At 39.1% G+C, this 13,694-nt stretch overlaps 1 protein-coding gene across 1 annotated transcript in view; it reads left to right on the top strand.

Moving 5' to 3' along the window:
- The window catches only part of ascc3 (activating signal cointegrator 1 complex subunit 3), a 158,399-nt gene that overhangs the window by 30,486 nt on the left and 114,219 nt on the right, over positions 1–13,694 (top strand). The window contains exons 6-8 of the mRNA XM_083919139.1: positions 7,768–7,969; positions 8,812–8,947; positions 9,788–9,913. Of these exons, the coding sequence (XP_083775265.1) occupies positions 7,768–7,969; positions 8,812–8,947; positions 9,788–9,913 (464 nt within the window). The remainder of the gene's footprint in view (positions 1–7,767; positions 7,970–8,811; positions 8,948–9,787; positions 9,914–13,694) is intronic.

Genomic DNA, 13,694 nt, shown 5'->3' with positions numbered 1-13,694 from the left:
CATCTGGGTTGTACAAGCTCATTCACTGAATTTCTTGAGGTTATTTATGCTTCTCTCTTTTTGTAGTGTCATGCAGAATCAAATAACAATTTGTCTATGTTCTAGGCCAGAAAAAAAGAGCTTGTCTGTCAAAACCTTACTGCTATCGGGCAAGTTGTTTTGTCTCTGCTGATATTAGACAGTAATGATGATAACAGAGAGCTGCCAATAATAGTTCTCTTTATATAAAGTTGAGAGTCTCCCCTACAGGTGCAGCAATGTGTTTGACAGCTTTAAGCTTTATGCTGGAGATCGTTGACAGACAGTCCTTTGCTGCTTGATTTCAATATGTTTAAACCCAGAATTGTAAGTAGGACCAAAAAGGTGATCTGTCATGTACTATTCACTGCATCATTGTTGTTGTGACAATTGCATATCCACTGCCTTTATTGCTGTTGTCAATTAGGCCTGCTATAACACATCTAAATAGGTTTTGTTGTCTAGGTTAATGTCCAATTGTCATAACAGACATTTTTGTCTTGGTTAATGTCAAGTTGTCATAACGCAAACATCTCAAACAATTTCAATTTTTCATTAAAAGTTACCGAGTTACACTTAAAGACAGCAGTCTTAAAAATGTATGAAGACTGCTTCTTATTCACAACAAGTTAATAAGGAGTATATTGTGTCATGTCAGACTTATGGATATCCCTTCAATTAAAGTGTTACCCAGTGTTTTCTAGCTTAGTGAGATGAGAAAAGTATTGTCAGTTTCCATATGCATTTCAATACATACAATAGGGGTGTGATGAGATATTGTCTCATGATCTCAAAATGTAATGATATTTCTTGTCGAGGTAAAAAGTGTTCTCACGATATCAATATGTAAGTTCCTAAATGACAATAGAGTGACAGATAAGACATGAACAATATGTAAGCAGTGAGCACTGTAAGAATATATTGCCGTCAACACCATAACACGTGAGCCCCGCAGCTTCTTTAACATTGACGAGTAGAGAGAATGCGTCGTCCCAGCCGTCTGTCGGCCGTCAGTGACGGCTGCTGGATAACCTTCCTTCACCAGCTGACCGACAGACATTTACTAAACCAAAAGAGATTTCATATCTGCTCCATGGGAAGAAATCACTAGTGTTTAACTGATTCATTGACTTTATTTTTCCGCCCTGCTAGTGAGGCAGCAGGTGACACACACAGACTGAGCTGATATGTCAGTACAGATACGGTTAATATGCTCAAACGCATATAGGCCTTCGGCGAGAGAAAACACGGGTGTGGGTTGATTATACCTTGTAAAAGTATTTGTTCTGTGAGATGAGCAAGTGGTGGCCATCACAACGCTTATGAACACGCTCTGTGTGGAGCAGTGACTGAATGGTGACAGGCTGTTTTTTTCCAGTTGTGGGATGTATTAGTATGCAATACCAACTAAGGTTACTCAGTATCAGTGAGTACCAGCCCATTTTAGGCACTGCTTGATACTCATGTACCCGCCCTCCATGCATGAAACTTTTTTTTTTCATTTATTTATTTTTTTAACCTCAAATGCTTTCATCCACCGTGAGCCAGCATTGTGTTTTGGTCCCCTGTTTCCTTTGTCCTAAGATGGCAAGTTTTACTGATTGGTGGAAAGATATAATGGATTATTTCTCATCACCAGAACTGTTTTCTGATCCATATGCAAGGTAGACATCAAAGAGCATTTGAAGATTAGAAGCGAGAGCTTCTGCTTTGTCAGAATAATCCTTGCAACTATTTAAAGCTGGGGTAGGCAGATTTTGGAAAAGGCAGTCCCCCCCCCCAAAAAAAAATTGAAAATACAGCCCTCCTCCTGCAGCCCTCCCCTCTCTATCCTAATCCATATGTCTGTGCTTCATACAATAACCTGCACTAGTCATTAATTTCAATCACCCCGATTGGGATTGTGATCCCGATGATATTATATAGTAACATGGTTTTTTTTGGGAACTCTCATTTGGAGATCTTTTGGGAAGGGGCGAAAATACCTGTTGCTGATTGGATAAACCATCTTTTTTGGTGTGTTGGTGATAGACGGGCCAAATCAACCAATCAGATCAAACGAAGCGTTGAGGAAAGCTCCGAAAGTAAACAACATGTAGGTAAAGGATATAAGCATCTTTTCCTCGGAGAAAAGCCTCCAGTGCCATTTGCTCTTCTTTCAGAGAAAGAATACTCTCTAATTTTGATAAAACTTGCTCGATAGCTGTGCTCATCTCATCCTTGGAAGCTGCCAGGTTGTTTACCCTGAACAACCGTTACTCGTTGCGTGATTCTAGGCTCTAGCTAACTACATACACATAAAATTGAATTAGCTGCAGCTGTGAGCCTCTGTCAGACACTTTTAGACGCATCATTGTCAATAATGGAATAGCAACTCTTTCTGCACGATTTTCCACTGTTGAATCTAGCTTTCACCACCTGAAGAGACGTGCACGTAGATCAGCCAATAGGAACTTCCTCTCTGAAATGAGCTGTGATTGTCTCTCATCACAATTTGAATTTTCTAAAGCCTGAAATATAGTTTTCTCCTGACCACTGGATTTACACTATGCTGAAAGGTTATTATGCAACTATTGCCCAAATTATTATTTAATTATTGCACATAACACTGCAGACCCAGCTTTAAAGTCTTACTGACTCATCCCTTAGAAGTTTTGCAGTACTTTAAAATTCACACTTCCTAAATATAGATTTTAATGGTGTGTGTGAAGACATGAGATAATCAATGTAGACGAGTAACACTGTTCATTCATTTAGCAGGTTAAATCATTTATGTATACCATCAACTCTAATTCAAATGAAATATTAGACAATTCAATTATTTGTGTAGCCCTATGATGTTAAGTCCATTTTAAATCAGAGTTAAATGGACATAATTGCAGCCTCAACAAAAAAACTCAGTCATGATATAATACATTCAATCTATTTAAGTCGATTGCAAATATATAATTCAAATGCATTAACTTATAATGAGTGTTTAAAATACGCATCTGTCTTATACACATACTAATGACATATTTTTGTTCTTAAACGTACGCTCTCAACCTTTGACAAAAAGTGGTGCTGTTTATGTGAGCAGGTCCCTTTTTTATCGTGCACGCAAAAAAGGATACAGATACATGGAAAAGCACATGATTGAGACTATACACAGAAATTGGCTGAAAATACAGCTGGAAACAAACATATTAGCTGATTAGCTTACAACAGGTGTAGTCGATAAGTAACAAAAAAGATCAGTACAACAATGCTAAAATAAGTTTAATGTAATTTAAAAACAGTTTCACAGTAAAATAGTTTATTCACCAGAGGACACTGACAAGTCAATATACTGTAAAAGATCCCGCTCACAACATATCTTGGTTGCAATTAAAAGCTACATAAAAAGGTCAGAACTAAACGGTGATTATCCTAGAGGTCACTACTTTACCTACGTTTGCTCTCAAAGTTAAGCTGTAGACCATTAAGCTAGTTACCGTCCTATACATAGTCCCATACAATTAAGATTGCAAACAGACAACTTCAGCTTTATCAAACTTCCAGATACTTGATGCACTATCATTAAAACAAAAGAAAATCTGAGACTCATCAGCAAATATTTGGTTGATACAATATAATGTATCTGTGAAATATATCTGCCAATAACTGTTAATATTTTATTTCAGTAAAACAGCTGTAGTTGTGGTCACACTCATATGCTGCTTCAAACATCAGCTAATGTTATTCCCATTGTGAAGAACTTTTGATCAGCGTTAAATATTTCACTTGCCAGACAGCTTTTGAGATTAGTGTTGCCTTGACAACTGAGGGTGAAGTCAGGAGGGGTTAAAAAAGGCTGATTAAATTTTCCACTATTTGCATGCCATCAGGAAGAGTGGGATTTAGTGGGAATGCCTGTCTCTTGCTGATTAGCTTTTTAAATTGCAGTTTGCAGCTTGGCACTTGAATGTTTATCAAAGAACATATTCTCTTGGTGGCTCTTTTCCACATTTCAATGGCTGTTAGAGACAGTGGTATGGACATTTAAAAAGACGCCACGCCCATATATCCCCAAAAGTTCTTAACAGGTGCTGGATATATCAAGGGCTATTCAAGAGAAAATGCAATCCCATGGACATACTGCAATACATTATTATATACCGTATATAGATGCTCCTAATCATTGATCCCCTGACTCTAATCTCATGTTGACAGCTGAAGCATCTGCCTTTTAATGCTTCGTCATTGTACACAGAGCAACACAAGAAAAATGCACGGAGGGCTGTTAGCTTTCACAAACCTACTGTTTTCTAGTTTCATAACCTGCAGTTACAGATATAGAAAGGGTAGTGAAAAGGTCACTTACAGTATATGACAGCAGACTGAATATTCAGGGTTTTTTTTATTGTTGGAAAGATAACACAAGATAGACCAGCAAGGAGACACATATAGTGGAGCCCAATGGGATGCTGACAGCCCCAACCAGGTATAAATAGCCTCCCATTAAGTGGTGTGTACAAACGCCTTGACTGGGTCATTAAGCATATTTCAATCAATCAATATCAAGTGTGGTACAGTAGGTGTCAAGGAACATGTATAGAAAAGTACACAGAAATCAGTTTTCCAGACTCGATGTACCATAGCAAATGGTTCTGCGAAGAATTTAACAAGAAGATGGTGCTAGTGCTTCTCTGACAAGCATTTTGGACAATTTCCTTTGGCCATAATCAGAAATGGGGCTTTTCTCTGCCGCTCAAGTACGAACTCCGCTCACAGCTCTGAGTATGACAACTAACACAGAGAACAATAACGCAGTGGCTGCAGGGAGTGTTGCTTCATCCTCATTGCTAAGCAAGGCAATCTGTTTGGTTAGCTGGAGTAATTGGATAATTCATAGAAGTCATTACCGAAACGCTTTTACTCTCTTCACAGTTATAGGGCTTAAATGTTGATGAGAGCTATATATTGAAATTATTAAGCCACATTGCGAGCAGAAAGAATTATAGGGATTATTATGGATTCTTTTATATGACTCGTGATAACAGAAATATATCATTGGCACTGGAGCCGTTTAGTTGGAGCTGAATGAATGTTTATGTTTTTTGCAAAATGTGCATATTTATGCATTATTCTGCAAATTAGATTTTGAGGGAATTAGATTGCCAGCTAATATCTGACATCCATTTGCAGTTTTCTAGTCTCACTATCCTTTCCTAGTTTTACACTGAATAACTGCATCTTTACAAGGCAAATGATAACTAGCTACATAGGCTTGGACAATAATTCAATATTATTCATTCTACATTTTGTTGATTACTTGATTGTGAATGGTCCATTACTGCATATTACGATCAGTCATTTCTGAATAGCAGCTACTATGTATAGCAGACCGTTGCTATAGATGCACTTCTGGAGGACCTTGATCAATCCGCAGAAAGAAATCCAGTCAATATAGCGTCAGCTGTGGAAAGCTTTCCGTTGAAATCAATATTTTGTGTCAAATTAGTGATTTCTTTAGTAAGTAGCCGTGTAAAAAGCAGAATAATGTAGAGTGAAGGGGTCATTATTGCCAATGAAACTCCTTCCAGCTGATTCAAGTCCTGCATCACCCTGTTGGGGTTCCATTCGCAATAATGACCAGCTCCCTCTACATTGTCCTTTACCTCTCACTTTGATGAAACTATGGTTTATAATTTCTTGTTTCTTTAGATGGTTTGTTTCATAGAACCATCTGAGAAGCTGTCATTAGAAACTGATTGGAAAAGGGCAGGCGCTTTCAAAACATACCTGACAGGTATTTTAATGAACCTTCTTTCATAAAACTCTCCCGAAGTCAATCAGGAGACGAATGAAAACACATTTTCCGTCGAGAACAGCGTTCAGTGCAGCTCTCTTCTCTCAATAAAGAAAAACCCTTCGGTTCTGATAAAACTGATGCTATAACATCTACAGTAATCTCTTTAGGAGCAGCTATTGTTGTTTTGAAGAAGCAGTGTCATCATCACTCCCCACTTCCCCCTCAGCTGCCAATAGCTCCACACAGGATGCTGACTGGCCTGCTCACTTTTGATTTGAACAAAAAAGCATCACTTGAACATTTGAACTCTGACTCTTGCGTGATCACGTTATTGCAATAATTCAGCTGCTGTGCAGGGTAACATTAATAAGTAGTGCTACATCAGCTAAAATGATTTATTATGTGTTCAGGTTTTCAATTCACATTGTCCAGTTTAGAAATGTTCCTAAGTTGGTCAAACAGACTCCCCAACACACTACAACGTGTCCTGGAACAGCATTCAGAGTCAGTATCTGGAATGACTGCAGGGATATCTCCCTTGCTTATAATTGATAAGAGATTCACAAGCTGCCTGTAGGAACTCTAGAATTGTAGAATTGTCTTCAGTGGCTCTGCAGCCGCAACTGGCGACACTGTATGCCAAATCCCACAATACTCAATACCCTTGAAATACACAACACACAACAAGTGCTAATGTTATTTTGGAAAATGGATTTTCCCTTTATATATCTTAGTCACAGAAAATAATAAAATTGTGGATTATTGTAATACAGTGGTATGTTACTACTATATGTTGACTCCATACAGAGCGCTCTTGAAAATCTGATGTAATGGTGAAAAAAAAACAAAAGAACATTTGTGAAAACACATTGAAACCATCATTATGGCACCATGATCGCTTGAAAATTTGAATCGTGAAGATTTGGAGGCAATCACTGTTGTAGATGCATAACAAGGCACAATAGCTCCCAGAGAGAGGGAAAGTAAAAGACGCGGAATGGTTAAGACAGAGGAATAGGTGCATAGAAGGTGACAGAGTTAAAGGGGTGAGGTAATGGAAGGGAGGGTAAGAGTGACAGGAAGAGGGGATCCGCTAGAACGAGAGGGAGGCTGTGCAGCAGGTAGAGCCGCTAGACGAGATAAAGAAGAAATCATTCAGTCAATCAGCCCAGGCCGTGGTGCAATCATCAGATCTCATCTGTTTTCAAGAGCAATTCTGCCTTTTATTGAGCTGTTGTGCCTCAAACAGGGAGGCTGCAATGGGGAACTTTAACCCATGCAATGCCACATGCACTTGCATCTAACATCAATGGGCTATCAAGATAAATGCTGAAATATGGATCCGTTTTTACAGACGTTGGCTGACCTGATGTTGTATTCTCCATGTGAACAATGAAGCTGTCTGCATTGGAGCCTGGAAACTTAAAATATAATGAATTATACTATCTATGCTTATCTATACTATCTGACCTTTTAAAGTAGGGAACATGGCAGATCAAGGAGATAACGAAAAAAAAAGCAGGCACAAATTAGTAATTCATAATCTTCAATAATACACCTGTGGTCAAACACCTACGGTGATTTGGAGTATACTAGGCTGGATGTGGACTTTGAATTGTCCACAAAAGTGAAATTTTAGAAAGACCTTTTATATTCTCTACTTACATAAGACATGTACCGTACATAACTACAGTATATGAGGCTAATGTGGTAGTAATTGTTTGAGTACTGAAGTAAAGAAAACCCTGAATTGAGTCTCCTGTTTCATTCATTGTTTGTGGCGCATACACGTACTGTTGTACCATAAACCCCTTAGTTGTTATACACTTTTTTTACATATATTATATTGCTGTCTGGTGTGGTGATCTTCAAGGGACTTCTATTTAAAGAAATACAATGATTTATTTCTGTCCAGGAAACCTTTGATGTCATGACATTTTTCCTTTTGTTTCCTTATTTATTTATATTTCCTTCAGATATGAGCCGCAAAGCCAGTGGCGAAGTCACCAAGCCCACCTATGGGTGCCAGGTGACCATCCAGTCAGAGCAGGAGAAACAGATGATGAAGATGTACCGCAGGGAGGAGAAGAGAGAGAGGAAGAGAGGCAAAGGAATGGATGACAGCGACTTCTCAGATGCGCTCATGAACTTCGACCCCAGAGAGATGAGAACCCAGCGGTATATAATTTTTCCAAACTTTCTCACAGTTTTTTTTCTTTTATTTGTCTCAGTTCTCTGTATGTCCATCTCCTTCTGTGCTCTCAGGTGTCGGCATCAAAACCGACAACCTTCTGCATTTTTTATGACAACTTTGGCCTGAGCTTAACAAAATAGATCAAACGCACAGCAACACTGCAGCTTGTCACATCTTTTTGTAGAGGATTTTTCTGAAAGTTTAATTTCAGTGGATAAAAAAAAAATGAGCAGCGATCTGTTTAATTAAAAACTTAGCATGACTAAATCCAGCCCAGTATGACGGAAAAGATTAGCAGAGAGGTAAGCCACTTTAGGAAGGAACATAATGCCAAACATCCATTTGAACCATCAACTGCACTGTTCATTCTAAAGCTAAAATATGGATGGATATGAGTGTGACATTCTGCCAAAGTTTTTAGTTGAAATGGCATTACTGTTTATTAAGGTTAGGGTTCCAAACTGCCACCATCAGCCCAAAAAAACAGTTATTACCAATATATTCTGGCAGGTGTATGTGCTGCTGAGCAACTGCCTGCTGAACAGCGATTCTCACTCCTTCTTTGCAGGGAGACCATTGGATTGGCAAAATAAAATGACAAAAATCTACCCCCCCAAAAAACAATCTTCGATAATCAATCCAGTCACCCAACCCTACAATCTATTCCTTTCTTCATCTGCTTTGACAAAAAATTCTGTTATTGAGCATTCTTCTCCTCATCTTGAAGTATTTAGCTTTACCCAATCAAGTACCTTTTATGTACAGTTTGCCGATACTTTTTTTCTGGGTTGTTCATGTTGCATCTTTTATGTGTTTGCTTGCACAGAGAGCAGGCCCTGCTGACTGCACGACGGGAACCTGTACTGAGCAGAGAAAGAGTGTATGAACGCATTCGATATCCCAATGTCTATGACAGCTACGCAGAGGCCACAAAGATGCCTGCATTTGTTGGAGGAGCCAGGGTGAGGCTTGAATATCTGTTAATTCTGAGTCAAGTGTCCCTTTTTTTCAGTCTGCCTTGGATATTTAACACAGTTGAAATGTTCCAATGGAGCAAGCTCTTTAGTTGAAATGATGTATGAACATCTTCTTTCTGAATTAAGTTTTTTACTTCTCCGCTTATCAACTACTACTCACAGTTGTGAGATGTAGGACCGCTGGATTGACCAACAAAGATTTGACTACATTTCGCTCACAGCACGACCATAGACTTTGACCATAGACTTTATAAAAAACAAGGTCTGTTCTCTCAACTTGATCCAATCGTACTCGCCTACGGGAGTTGCCATCTTGTTAGACTTTAACTCCGCCTCATTTCCTCTTACCAAAAAAGGGCATTGATGTGACTTTGGGGGGAGGGAGATGCATCCATCTGGCTGACGCATACCTCCGAGGCAAAGTGAGGGCCAGCAGCTAGCTGTCACTCAAGAGGCTGCACCTGTAATTATTCAAATACTTTGACCTCCAATAAAATAAAAACAAGCCTGGTACAAAATCCCTCCATTTTCATGGAGATATGAGCAAAACATACAGACTAGAATGTTTTTTTGTACCAGGCGTTAAATAGGTTTAATTATGCTGTGAAAACTGCCCTTTAACATGGGGGTCAATGAAAAATTGCTCTATTGTGCAAACTAATAGACACATAAACACAGACATTTTTGTGAAAATACAGCTGAATTTGAATTATATATTTTGTGACTTTGAGTGTGTTTTAACATCCAGTTATGTTATTCTTTAGTCTTTCAGACGTTTTTAAGTTCAGGGTTTTCTTAATTTAGTTTTGTGTGTGTGACATTTAGATGCTGCTACCCGAGGGAATCCGCAGAGAGAACGTAAAGATGTATGAAGAGGTGGAGATCCCGCCGAACGAACCCATGCCTATAGGCTTTGAAGAGAAGCCAGTCTTCATCTCTGAACTAGATGAGGTAGGAACCACAGTTTTAGTTTCTATGTGTTTGTACTATAATCTCTTTCATAAAGCAATAGTATTTCTCATACGATTAACCGATGGAATAATGGGTAGAATACCCGTTTACTCAATTAACTTGATAGCTGCAGCCCTAATCCTTCTGCATTTGTTTTTTTTTTTCTGCTGCACCATACTGTGATGCCTTAATGGTATATGAAAAAAAATGTGACTTCTATGTTCCACACTGGTTGCTAGAGGTGTCGTGTTTCCGAGGTAATGATGTGGAAACCCTTTTGTCTGTATTTTTTGGAAGTTATGTAGTGTCCCTGCTCTCTCAGACAACACTTTGCAGTTGAATCTAGTTATTAAAAGCTTTTATTACAAATGTTAAAAGCTGAACCTATCCGGAATCAATAAGGGATTTGATAAGCAAATTTCAGGCTTTAGATTTGATACAATACGATGGGGCTCTAATCCTAGGAATTGATTGCTGTCCCGGCTTTGCATATCAGCTTTTGAGGGACATATGTTTGAACAACAGGACTTGCCTTCATGTCTGTTCAGCTGCCAGGAGAGTTTGCTGACACACCGGGTGTATATATGGTCCCTATTATCCCCCACTCCAGTGAACAGGAGAGGTGTGGCTGTAATGGCCAGTGAATGATGTTCTTTCTTAATAGAAGTGCTGTAGCTCTCAGAAAGCTGTCAGCCGACACAATGGCCCGTCAGTCTGACTGACACCTTGACTGACAATCCCACACTAATATTGGTACATACATTCTCCCTAGCCTCTGGGAACCTTTACACAGCCACCACTGGGCTGTATTAGGAGCAGCAAGCTGGAAAAATCAGGAGTTCAATGTGCTCTAGCCCTTGGGGAAGAGATATGGCATAAGAATACTCCACACATCATTGTTTTTGAAAGGCTCTGCTCTCATCCTGTCTGCCGAAGAAGATTTTGTAATCCATCATTACTGCATCACTTGTGAAGATGCAGCAGTGCAAAAGGTCACTACTTCTCTGAATCTGGCCTTTAGTTGATGAAGGCCCTAAAGTACAATGCGCACAAACCTCAGATGCATTTTGTCACACTACAGGAGACTACTGTAACTGCTCACCTCTCTTAACCTTTCCGTCAGTCATGCTAATGGACATCATAATAAACAAGATTAAGCTATGGTGTGTGTGTGTGTGTGTGTGTGTGTGTGTGTGTGTGTGTGTGTGTGTGTGTGTGTGTGTGTGTGTGTGTGTGTGTGTGTGTGTGTGTGTGTGTGTGTGTGTGTGTGTGTGTGTGTGTGTGTGTGTGTGTGTGTGTGTGTGTGTGTGTGTGTGTGTGTGTGTGTGTGTGTGTGTGTGTGTGTGTGTGTAATCATTTTATTTGTGAATGCAAGGGTGTGCATGTGTCTTGTCTTGTGCCATGACAAACTGATAAAGGGATGGTTTAATCACATATACACTGTTGCTCTTGATGTTTTCACAGTTCCGGATACTGGCTCAGGTGTTTGTGTGTGTGTGTGTGTCCACTGAGTGCTGAGTTCTTTTCAATGCCTGTCAATTTCAATCCTCATCAGGGTGATCTTCGAGGATTTGCCCATTAGTCCTTCCATTAGGCACAGGGATGTGTCCACAGAGACAAGAGTGCGGTACAGTCAAATATCATCCTTGCTTCGTGTTTAGATAATTGTTTCTTTGTGTATCTACAACTTTGGCAAGTACAGTAAAAGCCACTGTAGTATGAAGTTGAGCTTTTAGGAGATTACTCATTTCAGACTCACTTCTTCCGCTGCTTGGGAAATTGTTTGTATAAGGGTCAGTTCGCTTTTTTGCTAGTGTAAGTGGACAAGTTTTCCTTGGTTTACTTTTCCAGGACTTCAATGATGTTGCAGCTGAAAGTCAAAGGAACGAGGGGCCTAATTCACACGCATAGTTCAACGTTGAAACTGTCTGTATGAGCAAATACATACTCTCACAACTTAATGCAATGACCAGTGGTAAATCTCAATTGTTCTACTTCCATCAGCTTGGGCATGTACAGGTTCATTTTCTGTGCAAACAGTCCCCCAGAATGCCAAAAAATGTTCAACAGCATCACAAATCTTGTAGTAGAGGAAGTCTTAAGCCAAGTTCTGACCAAAGTTTCAAAGAACCGTTTTAGAGTGTTGCAGGGAAAGAATTGTCTCAATTGTCTTTTATGAAGAAATGTATGAATGAGGCTGTAAATAATATCCCATATGCAGCAGTGTGAACTGGTCTGTCTCATTGAGACTTTAGCCAGCTGATGGTGTCTCAGCTTATGAAGCGGCCAGCGGCTGGTTTTAGGACATAAGATCACTTATTTCAACAGCCAATTAGCTCATAGCAAAATCCACTGGTCAAGTCTGATACAAACTGCCAGCTGGTCGAAATGGCAGTTTTGGACGGAGCTTCAAAGTGCTTACACACACATGAGAGAACGACACAGAGACAGAGGGTCAAGCAAAGTAGAGAGTGAAAGAGGACAGGGAGTGCCACTATTGAGGACAGAGAAGAAAATCAAAAATATGTTAATATTGCTATTTCATCGCTACTCAAAATGCAGCTGTACCGTCGCTGTAAGAAATAGCTCTCTTTTAGCTAGCTTTAGTTTTGTGCTGCATAGTTTAATTAAAATTTTAAAACAAATTAGGAAGGTACTTCAACTACCTGGTTTTTCTAAATACTCTCCTATTTGTTTTAACCATAGCTTTGTTCCAGCTCAGTCTGATCAAGCCTTTGTAGTCTGGAGATAAAGGGGTCTGGTTACCTTCTCAGACTTGTACACAAATAATCATTTAGCTTCATTCTCTGAGTTGAAGGAGAGCTTTTCCCTTCCTCAATCCCATTTTTTTCGCGATTTACAAGTAAGGCATTTTGTTAAAGAAAATGTAAATAACTACATAAATCCTAGCATGGAGCACACCTTTTTTGCTATAATGAAACAAAAGCCAGGATCTAAACACCTTGTTTCAAAATTGGTATTATTGTTTATAATTGTTTTATTATTGTTTATTGTTGTATAACAAACCATATCAAGTCTGTATGGGAGGCAGATCTTGGTACGGAGCTGTCTGATGAGATGTGGAGAGAAGGGTTGGTAAAGATTCACTTAAGTTCAACTAATGCCAGGTTGCAGCTGATCCAACATAAGCCCATGCATGGATTACATTATTCCAAGGTAAAACTGAGTTAAATGTCCTGATATTTCCAATATTTATGACAGATGCAACTGACTGTTTGGCTTGCAATCTTGTTTGTTGTGGTGATTCTGGATTGATTTTTTTTAATATAATAAAAATATAATTTAAAAAAAATGGCTGACTTTCACTATCGTGATTCATATTTTGAGATGCTACCAATTATATCCAGCTACACATAAAGCGTGAAGTTGAAAGTTAGAAAGGAAGTTCAGAAAGTTGTCGCTATGGAGATGAAACACCATCTTGTGTAGTCGCATTGATGTAAACTGGCAGGTTTCATAAAATTCAGATCTTTGCGTCTCAAGTAGTTTGACGTTCCACCTCGTCTCGTCGAAAATCTTTGGTCTGAGCTGGGCTTTATTTACTTGTCGTGGAAAAAGATAACAAACAAGAAAGATAAAGATAAAAAAAAACATCACAGACAATGAGTTCAAGTTGCTGTAGCATGCCAGGAGCAGGCATGCAGGAAGGCGTCCCAGCATGTACCAGGGTAACAGACTTAAAAACACACAGGCATAATTTACCTTTTGCGCCTGTTAATACCCTGCGAACTGTCAAATTTCCCTCTATTAATAATTGGGT

This window comes from Echiichthys vipera (genome assembly GCF_963691815.1).
Source record: "Echiichthys vipera genome assembly, chromosome: 8".
NCBI lineage: Eukaryota > Metazoa > Chordata > Actinopteri > Perciformes > Trachinidae > Echiichthys > Echiichthys vipera.
Note: the sequence above shows the minus strand (reverse complement) of the source record. Positions and strands in the feature narration are given on the sequence as shown.